At 52.5% G+C, this 15155-nt stretch overlaps 1 protein-coding gene across 4 annotated transcripts in view; it reads right to left on the minus strand.

Annotated features, from left to right (window-relative positions):
• ADD1 (adducin 1) overlaps positions 1–15155 on the minus strand; it is a 93754-nt gene that overhangs the window by 6214 nt on the left and 72385 nt on the right. For 2 of the 4 annotated variants that reach the window (XM_055434469.2, XM_055434474.2), the window contains exons 7-14: positions 14598–14741; positions 14399–14497; positions 13652–13828; positions 9296–9547; positions 6578–6679; positions 5833–5922; positions 5021–5113; positions 1119–1275 (exon numbers count right to left, since the gene is read on the minus strand). In XM_055434469.2, coding sequence (XP_055290444.1) covers positions 1119–1275; positions 5021–5113; positions 5833–5922; positions 6578–6679; positions 9296–9547; positions 13652–13828; positions 14399–14497; positions 14598–14741 — 1114 coding nt within the window. The remainder of the gene's footprint in view (positions 1–1118; positions 1276–5020; positions 5114–5832; positions 5923–6577; positions 6680–9295; positions 9548–13651; positions 13829–14398; positions 14498–14597; positions 14742–15155) is intronic. The other 2 variants (XM_055434471.2, XM_088836579.1) reach the window with 1 other exon arrangement.

A 15155-nucleotide genomic window follows, 5' to 3' on the forward strand; every position in this document is an offset into this window, starting at 1 on the left:
GCCCCGAGCCTTTGTGTCAGATGCAGTGGAAGGCCCGTTTCTCTCCTGGCCGTCACAATGTCTGAGTCTGCTTTTAAAAACCTGAAGTGTGAAACTAGCTGCTCCGGGAGGCTCTGACTCTCAGAGCCGTTCACTTTCCTCTGTTGCAAAACTGTCCCAACGTGTTTTACAAAACCATGTCCTCCCAGCCTCTGTGAGCTGCCAACAGAAAGACAGCCCCAGCCCAGGCCCCCTCTCCAAGGGTGTGGAAAGGGGTCACGCGAGGCCCTGGGCCTGTGACCACACCCGGCCAGGGAGCCCTCGGGCCTTATGGAGAAAACCCTGTGCCGTGACTGCGGCTGAGATGAAGGTGGGGAGCCTGGGTGCAGGGGTGTGGGTCAGACCCAGGCGGGCCTCTGCCACACGCGGCCTTGTTTTGGGGAACAGGCTTCTCTGCTCTAACCGGTGAGAAAAGGCCCAGCTCTCAGGGTTACTGTGAGCTAAATGAAACACAGGCGCACAGAGCGCTCACAGGGCCTGCCGCAACAGAGCTGCTCAAAACCCACCGCAGCACGAATGAGACCAGGCGCCTCCTCGGGGAACAGTTAACAGTGAAGTACTACGCACATCAACGGCAAAATGTACCTTAAAAGCAATGCTCAGACCGATCTGCCCGCCAGCTATCCCAGGTTAACTGATGCACTCTTCTCTGGCTGTCCTGAGCCCTCAAAATAGACGGCTATCTAGCTAGGAGACTGAGCACTGCCCGGCACAGCCCGGAACCTGGGCGGGGGAGGGCCTGCCAGGGCTCCCGAGGCCGCAGAGGCCCACGGACCCCCGCCCTCCCCTCTCGCCCACAAGAGGCCTCCCAGCAGCTGACAAGCAGGGCTCCTTTCAGGCCCTGCCTCGTGCTGGTGCACTGCTCGGACCAAGGGGTCCACCCCGACCGTGTCTGATCGCAGGCAGGACCTCTCTCATGCGAGGACTCTGGGCCCTCCCAACCAGACCAATAGAGCCGTGATTACCCTCGACGTCCTCTGGGACTAGCCTGGGGGAGGCCAGGACGTGCACCTGCAGTCCCCTCAGGACAAGGCACCCACAGGCCGCAGCGTCTCCTCCGGGACCGCGAGGCTGCTCACCTTCGGGGCCCTTCTGCTTGCGCTCCACCTCCCTGCGGTACTCCTCCAGCTCGCGGTCGGTGAGCGTGTTGAAGGGGTTGGGGCCAGTGGTGCTCACGATGACGTGGGGCTGGTATTCCTTCTCAATGATGGCCTTGGAGGCCGTCACTAGCTCGCCCTGCAGACAGAAAGGGACAAACGGTCTGCAGGGGCCCCTGGGACTCTCCCTGCTCCAAGGCGGGGCGGCGGGGGGCTGACAGACAGACGACAGGGGACACAGCACCCGAGGGGTGCCTGAGGTTCAAGTGGGGCAGCAGCCTGCAGCGTAGAGGACAGAGAAGCAGGACTTTGATGCTACAGACTGGAAGTACCGGGAGAGCAGATCCTAGGGAAGGCCTGCAGATCTCAGGTGCAAAGGCACCACAGTGCAGCTGGAGCGCCGAGGGCACCCCGGGGGGCCAGGTCCTCAGCCAGGGACGCAGAGGGATTTCTCCAGCCCATCACCCTCCTCCCCGCTGGACAACATCCCCCACAGCGCTCGGGCAGGCATGCTCAGAAACGAGCGTCTGCTCTAAGAGCACAGACAAGCTCTGCTCCTTTGTGCATCTGCTGAGTAACTAAAGCCTGGAACTTGTTCCCAGACATGAAGAGATGACAACACGACAGAACACGAGTACTTGTCTGAGGAATCTGGAAAACTGTAAGAACTTACACAAAAGAAGGAAGCCTAAGCACAGCGAAGCAGACGGTGGCCCTGGCCGCAAGCAGAGGGCATGCGAGCACCGGGCACAAGGGACAGAGTCAGGCCAGCCCGCGACATTCAGCTCAGCAGCCAACCGCTGCCCTGGGAACCTGCGCTGAGGGTCACTGCCCAGCGACATGGACCCAGAAGGGGAGAAGGAAAAGGCTGGAGCCCACAGCCTGTGCTCAAAGAGCCTCCAGACTCGAGATCAGCTGCCTAGATGGGGGTGGGGGACCCCTCCTGAGCAGGCCTGACCCCAGGCGTCCTGGCTTTTCACCCAGAAGGCTCCTCGCCTCCCAGAGAGTGATGGGGTCATCGTCTGCCCTGAGTCAGCTCTGTGCCCTGAGACAAGCCCCTTCTTGTCTCCTCTCCCTGAGAGGGGCCTGCGGGCTGACAGAGGCTGAGACGAGCTGAGCTCTGATGTCCTCGGAACTGCGGCAACTAGGGAGTGGCGTCTGCATCCTGGTATCACTGCCAGTAAGATGAGGGGGATTCAAGCTCTCAGAGGAACATTCATATCCATTTAACCTAATGTTCACAATGAGTAAAGGAATGAAATATCAAGAATCGAGCTCGGTTACGCCCTGTGGTCAAGCAAGGCCTTTCCGCCGGGACACCTGGTTCTCCAGGTGCAGCACGGCTGGGTCCTGCTCCACAGGCAGGAAGCTCCCTCTTCCAAACTCCTCAGCTGAGGGCCGAGCTGCCTTCCAGAAACTCTGAACAGACCTGGGGACAGGGGACCCGGGGGGGACGCAGAGGGCCCCAAGCCTGCTGCTGGGTAACAGGGTTGAGGAACTGGGATGTGGAAGGGCTGCTCCCTGCAGCAGCCCCTGGAGGTTCTCACCCTTCCATCCTGGGAGCCACCACCATGGGCTCCACACAAAACAGACGCCCAGCAATGACTTCTACACCTGACCGATGGGGTCTGGGTGGGGTGATAGTTCCAGCTCCAGAACTGTGCAAACCTGGCCCAGTGCCCTGACCTGAGCACAGGTTTTCACCAGTAAAACCTATTCAGATCTGAGTTTACACTCCAGGTGCTGGGCCACGCACATACGTGATGATCAACACCAAGTTCCCGAGCGAGTCCACCAGGTGGGCTGCCCTGAGTCAGCTCTGTGCCCTCCAGCGCCTCACGTCTCCAGCACGCAGCGGGGCTACATGTTGCACATGGGAACAGGGAACCTTGTGCTACACAAGTCAGATGGTTTTCAGCAGACTTACACCCCCTGGTCTCTAACAACTCAACTCACTCATAACAAAATCCAGAAGGGAGGGCTGGACCACCCAGCCACTGGAGTCAAGTGTGCCTGCGGTTGGGCTCAGCGGTCCTCTGGGAACCAGAGTGTCAGGTGTGGCTGGGACCTGCTGCCCTGCTCACCAGGGTGTCAAAGACATTGTCGCCATAAAAATGGAATACGCTGGATGCAAATGTGAGCACCAAGAGAGGACGGTGGAGGGAAAGCAGGAACACAGAGCTGCACACAGGGAGGCCAGCACCTGCCTGCCGGGAGCAGTGTCCTCGGCCACCCGCCCCGAGGCTGCACTCAGGGCGAGCGTGTCCTCCACTGAGGCGGGGCTCCAGAGCAGCCAGGAACCTCCTCCCACAGACTCTCAGCTTCCCAGCCAGGCACCCGACGCTTCACGCGAAGCAGCCACAGGTGACTGTGACGTACTCCCAAGTCTGAGCAACACCAGGCAGGGCAAGAGCCAGACTGGACGAGCAGCTGGCCACGGGCGCCCGCTAACAAGGCTCACAGGCGCACCGTCCAGACAGCACTCCCGAGGCACAAACGGAAGCCACCGGCAACAACACAATGCCGAGAGACAGCACAGCAATGACTACCAGCTGGCTTGAGCCCACGAAGCCAGACGGAGATTTGGGTTTTCGTGGTAAGCGTCCTGGGCTCAGGGACTCAACACACTTTGATGTATCTGAGAGAAAAAATGATGAACTAGTAAGATCACAACAGCTTATGGCCCAGATGAGCAACGTGAAAAGCAAGCTGAGAGGGCTAGAGACACTGTCCTTCCTCGCTGTGAGAAGCTCCTCCAAGAACAGTAACTGGACGTTTGTTCGAAGGACAAGGAAAAATGGGGCCCGTGGAATTAATGTATAAACACGCAAAAGAATTTCATCAGCACACGAATTAGTACAAATCTGATTTCTCTGGCAACTGGAACACTGATAAATATCCACATCTCACTGGAGATGTACTAATTGAACTGAAACTTCCCTTTGAACACAGGGCAGACACAGCTCAGCGGTGTCTGTCCTTGACACCAGCAGCCTTGAGTGCGCACAGAAGTCCCCTCCACCTGGGCAGGCCATACAAGACACACTGCCCACTGACTGTACGTACCACGCACACAGAGAAATTACAATTTGGGATGTCAAATTTTCCTAAGTCCTTTTCCCCCTTGCAACACTCCAAACAATTATCTAGGGTTTTTTGGTTTTGTTTTAGGTAAAAATACTGGTGGCTTAGATGATAAAGGGCCTGCAATGTGGCAGACCCAGGTTTGACCCTTGGGTGGGAAGATCCCCAGAGAAGGAAATGGCAACCCATGCCAGTATTCCTGCCTGGAGAATTTCATGGACCGAGGAGTCTGGTGGGTTACGGTCCATGGGTTCACAAAGAGTCGGACACGACTGAGCGACTAACACTTTCATTTTCACATTTCATCAACAAGGGTTGGCAAAGACTGTCTTGCTTTATTTCCCATTCTCTGAAATGACATTTTTCAATCATACAGACTTCGACTGCCACGGTCATTACTTTCGGATCCCAGCTGAGCAAGCCAAGAGAGGAAGTCTCTCGGGAGAGCCGCCACACTGCTCGTGGTCGACCCATTACCAGCTGGCACCTTGTAATAGGCAAAGCCCTAAAATATGCACCAACCAAAGTCACATGCAGATCTCGAGAAACAGCACTAAGATCAACCATTTCTCAGCACAACGTAAAACAGATGAAAAGTATAAAAATAACCTCATATAAAATGTTTAATTAAAGAACAGAATGGGCAGAACAGAGCCTTCTGTACAATCTCACAAATAGCTCAGAGACCCATTTAAAGCTCCTTGGTACCTAAGACAACACCAAGCGCAGCGACAGGAGAGGGGTAGGGCAGGAAACAAGCGAGGGGTGCTGGCAGGTAGCGGAGGAGGGGCGGTGAGTACCTTTCTAAAAGAGAGAGACTTAGCGGGACTAAAGGTCTGCTCTGCACGCTCGAGCCCTTCGATTCTTTCCGTACAGTCAGAGAGGGGTGCGTCCTGCAACAGTAAACTGAGTGGTCAGAGTCCACCAGGCCCGGCAGAGCACAGCACCCAGAGCGCAGCATGGAGCAGCAGAGAGCATGCAGCGAGACGGCCGTCAGCAGCCGGGGCAGGGGGATGGCGCTGCAACGTGCAAACACGGGCCACAGAGCCGACCGCGCTGGCCCACACCACAGACAGCAACCAGTCACCTACCCTGGCGAGTCAAGTCTAAAGCATCGGGCAGCAACTTAACTGTCAGAGATAACTACTTACACAGTTATCTTCAGGGTGCCCCAAGGGGCAGTCCTCCCACAGAAATGAGTGTACATTTGCATCACACTCACAGAGACCCGCTGCACCTTTCCCAAGCAGCACGCTGGTGTGGACAGCAACGCATACAGGAGCCGCTGTCCACACCCACCCACCTCCCGCGCGTCCCGGCTCCCGCTGGGGCCAGGTGACCCCGGGCCCCAGGCAGGCAGCCCGCGCTGCCCTCACCCAGGCGTACATGACGCGGAGCAGGCTTCGGGGACACAGCCCTGGGCATGCTGATGCTCGGTTCACAACTCAAGGAAAAGGGGCCGATTACTTCTTACCAAGAAGACTTGAAACAAAGGGAACTGGGTGCCTAGGACACTTACCTCATAGTCATCCTCTCCCAACTTAAGAGTAATTTGGAGTGGGCGGTCACAGAGTCACCACCCACTAATGGCAGAACCGTTCTGAGCACTCACCTGGACAAGGCTCCTGTCCATCACCACCCCAGACAACACCTGGGACTGGGGGCCAGCCGTCTTAATGTCCTGCAAGTTCTGCTCGCGAATCTGAAGACGGCAAGGAGAGAGACACATCAACAGTACAGAGACCACTCACTGTGCCTGAAACTGCCGTGTGCGCTCAGGCCCCCAGCCACGCACAAGCTGCTCTTCTGGGCTGTCCTGCTCCCCGGTGGGCCCTGCACGGCTACCCTGCCCGCCTAACGCTGCTGGTCCAGCCTGATTAGTAACTCAAGACTCAGAGCGTTGGACGGACCCTCCAGACTTGCTGCTTTTTCCGGACAAGTTCGCAGGCATGGCTCTCACTGCCCTCGCTAACTTGAGGGGAGACACCCTGTGTGCCCATCTTCTAGGCACCCTGTGATCACTGGTGGGTCTCACGTTCCAGCACATCAAACATTCACAACTCTTCAAATGGACCTTGCAAGGCAGAGGCAAAGGTTACTCTCGCCAGGGACAGGCTCTGACTTCAACTCTGCCCTGCTGAGGGACAAGCATCATTCAAGCATGGGGCCCAGAAGCACCTGCTGCTCACCACCGTGCACAGCACAGCAGGTGAAGGGCAGACCCAGCAGTCACGGGACAGCCGTAGCTGGCCTCCCAGGACTGGCGCTCTCCCGGCAGCCACAAGCGGCCCGCCCCACCCGGCCACCTCCTCCCACACACACATCTCCAGCAAGTGCTGGTGGCGGTCAGTACGCACCTTGTTCCTCATCTCCTGGACCTCTTTTGGGTTAGTGTTCAATGGAACAAACAGGTTAGGGACAGCAGAGGCGGAAGTCCTGTGTCCATCCTCTTTAGTCCACTAAAACACCAAGAACAGTGGAGAAGTCAGAATCGTGACAACAGTAGGTGACGCCACAGCATCCAACTTGTCCAACTCATCTCACATCTGGTCATGCACTGACCCTCACAGAGAATGAACCAATGACCACACCACAGCGTCACTGCAGTGGCTGGAAACCAGTCATGCAGGGAGCCAGAGTTGTGACTGACTGGCAAGGCCCATCAAAAAGCCCAGCTGAAACCCAGGGCACGACACAGGCTGCTGACCGAGCTATACCCCATGTTGGCCTCAGACTAGTCGTGGAGGACCCTTCAGAGCACATTGGTTCACTGCTCTGAGAGACCCCAACACCAAAGCCGGAGGGAAGCATGAGATGACAGGGTTATGAGAAGCGGTATGATGCGGCTGGCCGGTGAGGGAAGATTCTGTGCAGTGAGGCAAGAGTGGGCATCACCAAAGTTGGCATTAAAATAAACTCCGCATCAGAATGCACTGTGTGCGTAGCTATTTCAACCCAAGAACATTATTGTATGAAAACTTACACAGCAGCTACCTGGTGGAAGAGTTTGGTGATGTCAAGTACTTTATATAGTTAATGCTTCTCTGAGTGTTACAACAGTGTCCCACACAAACGTAAAGCGCTCACGAGCCCTCACTGGAAGGCTGTTTTAGATGCCAGTGCATATTATCAGCACACTGCGCCTTTCATGCATACTTTTTTTTGGACCTCCAATCAAATATGAGATTTTTAATCAAATTCTAACCCTCAGGTGTGAGTTGGCACTGAACACTAAAACAAGCCCGTGGTAGACAGCAGATGTTATGCCTTTCAGAGTATTTTCAAGAGGCAATGAAACAGCCATAAACCAAGAGATTCTGAAGAAAGCAGCGAAACTGGCCAATGCGGGGCCGCTGTGCAGGCACGTGGGGTGGGCATGGGCTGCGAGGCACTCACTGCCGTTCTCTCCTCAGACAAGAACAACGCAGCTTCTTACCAAGCACAGTGCTTAGTCAGACATTAAAATAATCAATCACCTCAGAAGCTTGAACACGGTAAAAAACTTAAGAACAAGTATTATAGATTAATATACCAACCTGGGAACACTGCAAGGAACTCGTATTACTCCAGAACAGTTTAAGAAACAAGTTTAAAAGCTGAACAAAGTCTCCCCTTCAACTTACACAGTGACTAGAATACCTAAAGCAAGTCAATATTTTTTCCAGCGAATAGTAAATCAGGCTCAAAGCTGCTGTGACACATCCACTCAGGAAAAATTCCTCACAGCAGTTCAGCACTCGGTATGTATACGGTCAGCAGAAAGTCATTTTTAGGCCCACTCCCTTCAACAAGTAAACTAAGTTAGAAACTAAACAAATAAAATGGAAACAGAAAAAAAGGGACAGAGAGAGAGAGAAGGAAGGTGAGGAGGCAGGATAGGAGACTGGCTCCAGTGCAGAGCCCGGCAGTGTGCACGCAGAGTCTGCCGCAAGGCACGCTCCTCAGGAGCACAGAGGCTGTCTCACCAGCTGTGCCTCAGGAGACACGAGACCCACCTGGGGAGACAGAACGCACTTCTTATAAATAAACCATGAAGCAGGAGCCCTTTCACAAGGGAAGCAGGACGGCCCGCTGGGCTTGCGTGGGGTCCCATCTCAGGACATCTAGACTGGTTTCACCTCTGCTCCTGCGGAACTAACCGCGCAGAGACGCGTGCGCCCCGGCCTGCCTCCCCGCATGAGGCCCCGCCTAGGCCTCGCCTACTGGGATGCAGGGCCCAGTGGACCGTCCAGGGCCAGGGCTGCCCAGAGACGTTTAAGCACCAGGACCGCGGAGTAACCTGTAAGGCAGCGTTCCTCCTGACACGAAGCTCGCCTCCCAACGACTGGTGCTGGCACTGCCAGGTGGCTGCTGCACTTGGTCACGCCACACCCAGCAGGAGTCAGACTCCACTATGGCTGTCTACGCACATGCAACAGTCCATGCAGAAGGGGGCTGGCTGAGAGCGTTCGGAGGCTCTGGGACGACAGCAAGTGGGGAAGGAGGCTAACGAGAGGGTCAGCTGAGAAGATGCCCATGAGCCATGAGGAAAAACTGCTTAAGAAAACACTAGGACTTTAAAGAACACGCCTGAGTTAGCAACTAAATCAAACAGCTGAGCTTACGACATTAAAACAGCAGGCTATGCTCCAACTACGTCTGTGTCACGAAGTATTAAAGATTCTTCAAATACGGTTTGAACTGAATGACAGCTCCCACTTTCAGGTTAATTCAGGAAAGTGATGCGGTATTTCTGCTGTGCACAGAGTTAGGTAATGCTGGAATTACTGCAGAGGCACAATATATCTTAAGCAGTTTCAAGCAGACAGTATTACTTGAATTACAGTTGAAGCAAAAGTGGATTTGAATTCAGGCTGAAGAAGGTTAATGAGGAAGGTTTGCCTACAATCTAGGTCAGAGGGTGAGAGTCCCAGAGCCTCCGAAGCCCCAGCGAGCCGACTTGCTCTACGTCATCTAACTATGAACAGTAAGTAGGCACAGACCAAGCAGTTGGTAATACAGCTTGGCACGCAGACACCGGACGAGAGAGACTGCAGCAAGGGTTTGACGTGATCGTGTGTAATGTTCGTCCACACCTTAGTCTTCGCCTTGGGACTGCTTCCGTTCTGCCCTTCCTCAGAAGCATCGTCGCCCCGGCCAGAGTTCAGCCACCTTGTCTTCTCTCGCTGTTGCTTCTGAAAACTGTGTCTGAGAGGGGAGCAAGTGCCCGAATCACCGTCACTAGCAAAGGAGTAACCTGTGACACTGGCAGGAACCTCCACATCGCTGTATTTTTTAGATTTCTCTCTCAGAGCAGGGTATCGGTAAGGGTAGCCAGTTCTATAACCCTAGGGGCCGAAAAGAGAGAGAGAGTCAATATTCCAGATCTCAGAACAGTGTTTCACTTCAGAAAACTGGAAATGCCTATAAAAGTAGAGAAGATGCACACCCTATGTACGTGGCTGCCCAGGAGAATTGCAAGTATGTTCACAGGTACAAAAACGCTAACAGCAGCAGTATTCCCAAAGCCCCAAAGTAAAAAACCCAGAAGCCCATCAACAGCAGAAGGGATGAACTGCAGCCATTCACACAGCAGAACGGGACACAGCAGGGAGAACTCGCTAATACCAGGGGAGACGTCTGCACGAATCTTCACCAACACGACACTGAACAAGAGAAACCCAGGGTGAGAGAACACGCCGTACGACTCCACTTACAGAAAGAGGAAACCAGTCTGCGCTGCTGGAAGGAGGGACAGGGCTCACCCCTGAGATGCGCTAAGAGCCTCAAAGTGGGGACAGGAGGTGCTGGGTGCTGGCACTGGATATAGGTGCTGGTTACACAGTATGTTCAGTTCTTAAGAATTAGTATAAGTACCCTCTTCTGTTTATATATATACATACATCTCAAGAAAAAGTTAAAATTTAAAAGGCAACCTGGGTTTACCTGCTGCTGGCTACAGAACAAGTTATATTAATCAACGTACTTAACACTTTTTTTTAACCTTTTCAGTCGCAGTTTAAATACTGTGATAATCTTTCAGGAAGACCAAACACCTCAGACAGCTGGTACCTGGCAAAATCACTTCACCTCTAAATGCAGCAGCACTTGAGTGAGCCTTCAACCTGGGTCTCCTGCCCTTCACAGCCCACAGCCCACTAATTCCCGCCTCTGTAACAGCACCGAGCCCGTGTGCCCACCGTGTGCTGACCCCACAGACAGCATCTCCAAGCCAGGATGATGCCTCACTCACCGGTCTCCAGAACTGAGTGTCTGGGAGCCTGACCAACATGACAGTGGCCCCCAGGGCCCCCACCTCCATAAACCCCTTCCCCTGTGCTATCAGCGGGACCAGGGCCTGCTTCAAGACAGAAGCATTTGGCCAAGGTGACAGCATGTGCTGCAGAAGAGTGTAGCATCCACCTTGAGAGGGTTTCCGGGTCCACTGCTGGCGCTGAAGGAGCAAGCTGCCTTGACACCTCAGCAGCAAGAACATGAAGTCTGCCCACCATGGGCAGAGTCTGGAAGTGGATCCTCCACCATGAGAGCCTTCTGCTGAGAACCCAGCCCAGGCCAACACCCTGACTGCAGCCTTGGGAGGCCTGATGCCAAGGACCTGACTCAGCCTGGACTGTGCCTGGAGTCCCGACCCAGCGTCATACCTGAACCAAGTGATTCACGGCACCTTCACTGTAAATGACGAAGGGATTCAGATTTGAAAGGATCACACAGGGCTGGTAGCAAGGATGAGTCAGTGGCTACATTCTACCTGCCAAGCTACTTTAGAAACGTTGCTCTAAATGTGGGAATTTTCCTTCCCCTCTGGGTGATCCTCCTCATTGGAGGCCGCCTTTATTACCAAACATTCCCTTGAAACATTCAAAAAACAGTGGTACTGACCCCTGAGTGGAGCTGGCTGTTGTTTACTTTTGTTTTGTAACTACACTGAGGAAGATAGGTAAACGTCTTCCCTTTTTTTAACAGACTTTCTTCCCATTTACGCATGCTTTGCTGAAGAATAATAAACAGTAACAACTCAGCTACAAAAGGCTGTCTTCTGAGAAATACAGTCTTAATTCATGCAGGTCTCCTCTTGCTGAAAGTCAGGGCTCTTGAGTAATCTTCATGAATTCCAAATAAACCATCCAGGACGCCACAAACTTTTATTCTAAGGGGGTATGGGTTTTTTCTTTATTCTTCCCCTTTAAATGCCAGACCAAAATCAGAACAAAATTCAGACCTCAGACCTACTATATGTTAAAAATTGGCTTTATTCCTTATTTTGAGAAGCTGGAATTATATCTTGATTTTTTTGGTAACAAGTTAGCATTTCTTCTGTGTATGCCAGAAATGTTTATGGACTATCATATGAAATATTTCTTACAGTGTGAGAATCTTCAACTATTCTCTACTGACTGAATTATTAGCAAACATATATAGTTGATCAGAATGCTAAATTAAAACACAAACTACAATCAGTGATTGCTGTCCAAGTTTATTTCTCATAAACCACAGAGCCTTCTAATATTAAGAATAACCTGTGCACATTAAGGGCACTGAATAAAATACCCTTGCTGTAATCTCGCTTATTTTCTTTCATCCTTTATCTACCCGCTCCTCCAAATTAGAGTTACCAACTCTAATTCTCTCTCTCTGCACCTTCCAGAATGTACTGAGTGCAAAAGATGTGGCAGGCTGGTGTTCTCTTGATTTTTATTCCTCCCTCCCATTCCCATTTGGCTTGTAGGTGTAAGAGCAGGGAAAGGTCAAAGTGTCTGCCCAAGGGAGAGAAGAAGGCACGGTGAGACTGGGGCCCCCACGACCCTTGCTTTGCCCAGCTCCTCTGATGCCAGCCTCCGGGTCAGATGCCAGGGTTACCATCTCCACTCTCAGCCTGCTCTGGGTGACTTTCCTGAGACTGCCCTACCCTGGCCTGCCTCTTCCACTGACCGTCTCCATGAGCTCAGTTCCCTTCCTGCCCCCATGCCCAGTCCTGGCTCAAGTCCCATCTCTGCCCCTGCAGCTGCCGTCGTGCTCCGACAGGCACACGTTGAGGTGCTGGGCTGCATCTGGGATCTGTCTGTCCATTTCCCAACAGGGCCATGAACTCCCCGAGGGCAAGACTGTGTTCCCGCTCATGGCGAGAGTAGACAGTCAGTCAGTGCAGCGCCCCTCCCTGAGCAAACGAGCTCAGCAGTCAGGAGAGTCTGCCCTCCATTCGCCACTCTCCTGAGTCACACCCGCGCTGTCATCATCACCGCTGAGCCGTTCGCTCCCAGCTCTCCCTTTACAGCAACATTCTCCTATGTCAAAGAACTTCAGGGAGAAGACCCTTCTGAGGACACTTAGCACACGCGGAACCATTTCCATGAATTCTTCTCTTCAGAAAAGTGAGCCTTCCTCCCTCCTGAAGCCACCCATACCCACCAAGACCTGGTCCAATGGTGGGGACTCATGTGAAGCCGGCCCCAGCCCTTTCAATGGCTTCTCTGCCCCACACGGCCACTTCTTAATGTCCATGTGGCCGGAGGATGGACTCTTGAACCCTATCTAAGAGATGTGACGCTGCAGCAGGAGAAGGGCCCAGCACCGAGCCATTTGTCTTTACTGAGGTTGCTTCGACCCTAACATTTAAACCGACTGGTGAGATCAGAGACGGAGCAGAAAGGCATGGTCCCGGCCCCTCGGCCAGATTGCCCGTTGTGCCCACGGCTGGGTCTCCAGTCATGCCCGTGGCCATGTTACAGTTGCCTCCCTTTTCCCAGCATAAACTGTCATGCTTTGACCTCTTCTTTGAAGTCACTCTCAAGGGCCACCCTCTAGAAAAATTTCCTCTATAACCCTTGCAAAAGGATGACATCCCTCACCGCAACCAGACAGACCACATCCTACCACAGACTACTTTAACGTTCCTATTAAGCTGGAAGCCCCATGGTCATGCCCTGTGCCACGCTGGGCTCCATGTCCCTACAGGAGGCAGCAAAGGGTCTCCCATGCAATAGATCAGCAGCAAAGTGTGTGAAACACAGCAGACAGGCCCCGCGTGGCACGAATTTACTGTTATAACAAACAAGACGCTTGGCTGACTGACTGATGCAGCAAGGCCCCCTGGACAGCTTGCTTTCGGGCTGACGGGTCCTGAGCTGACCCTGCTACTCGAGGACTCAGTTACTCAGCAAAGTACTATTGTCTGTGCTACTAGCCCCACGCAGTCCAAATAATGCTACCTTTAAACACAAAAGGAGACGAGAAACCCTCACCTGTGTATTCAACCACAATTTAGCTTAGAACATAAACTGCCCAGGTACACATTCATAGTTCTGCAGACTGAAAGCATTCTGACACTGCCTGAAAACAGTAATTTCAAAATACCATTTCACTAGCTATAAAAACACCAACATCTGTGCTCTTAGGATGAAAGCAGTATCATCAAGTGGTGACCACATTCTTACCAGATTATCCAGCATCCGCATGAGGGCTTCAAACTCCTGCTCACCAATCTGCCACTTGGGTGGTGATCCGCTGCCTTCCCCTGCCGGGGACCCAGGGGCCCGGGACTTGGCTTTGTACTTCCCAGGATCCAGGAGGACTAAATTGTCTGGCCCTCCCGCACTCGCCAGAGTTCGAACCTTTTCCAAAACAAGCAAACACAACAGTTGGAGTTCCTTACTGATCAAGCAGGTCAGGCAACTATGAGAGATCACTTCAGTAGAAATGGAGGTATCAAAAGAAACCAAATCACTGCAAGAATAAAAAATGCAAGATGGAAGTGACAGATGAATCACAAGACTATTTTCGGAAACTTGTCTTTAGCATGAAAAAATACCGGGCACTCATACTTGAAGAAAACAAATGGGAAAACAAAGCCCCGTCCAAGGTCATATGAAGGAGACTGGTGGCTGCTACTCCACAGACTTAAGTGTGGTAACTACACAGACCTAAGCCGGGGTAACAATGAGGAAAGTGCAAACAGGGAGCTTAGCAGCACCCAGAGCTATGAGGCTGCAGGCAGAGCTCTATTCCCTGCACCTACTTTTTCAGAAGAAGTGCCTGGGTTCAAATGAAACGACCCGTAACAACATCAATAAGCACCTGGTATCAGGGCCTGTATATGCTAGCCCGCCATAAATGGTAGTGACTTATGTATTTGAAAAATTAAGTTAGAAATGACCAGACCACATGGAGAGGCCACCACCTACCTGGATCTCACACGCAACCACAAGGTTGTGGATGTAATAGAAGGCCTCCTCAACACTCTCTCCAACAGACACAAGACCATGATTCCGGAGAATGAGAACCTAAGGCAAGAATCAGGAAAGTTCTAGGGACCAGGCAAGAAGACAGACACGTTTTCTTCTTCCCTCGATAATTTAAATACCAGATTAGATGCTTACTGACCTTGCTTTTAGGCCCCAAATTTTTCTGAATTAAAATTTTTTCTTCCTCATCGACCAGAATCCCATGATAATCGTGATATGCCACTTCTCCAAGGGACAGTGCCTCCGGGGAGATGGGCAAGAGGCCACATTTCATCGCAGAGACCTAGAGAATAAGCAGCAGCGTCAGTGCAGACATGTCAGGAGCGCACACGGACTGACAACTGGCAACCACGTTCCTCAGGCTTGCTGTGTCAGAAATAAAGGAGCCCATGAAATTAAGGTAGGCCTTAATATTTCTTCTGGGTCTTAGCACCAATCCATACTTTTAAAAATCAAAGCCACCACTATCAAGGAAGACTTAAAAAAAATTTTCACATCTTTCTGGATTTCTCCCACACTGTAAACAAGAAGTGAGCTCAGATTTAATAAGACTGGCCCCTAAGCTGCTGCAGGGAGAGACAATGGCCTCCTCTAAATGAGGCACAGTGCTGTAAAGAGAAGCTTCTGAAGAGCTGAAAGGTTTTTGTGTACTTTTCACCTTGGTTCGGAGGGGCGATAGGAACACCTGAAAATCAGA

Source organism: Moschus berezovskii, chromosome 5, assembly GCF_049115385.1.
Source record: "Moschus berezovskii isolate FMDL1 chromosome 5, NW_MosBer_1.0, whole genome shotgun sequence".
NCBI lineage: Eukaryota > Metazoa > Chordata > Mammalia > Artiodactyla > Moschidae > Moschus > Moschus berezovskii.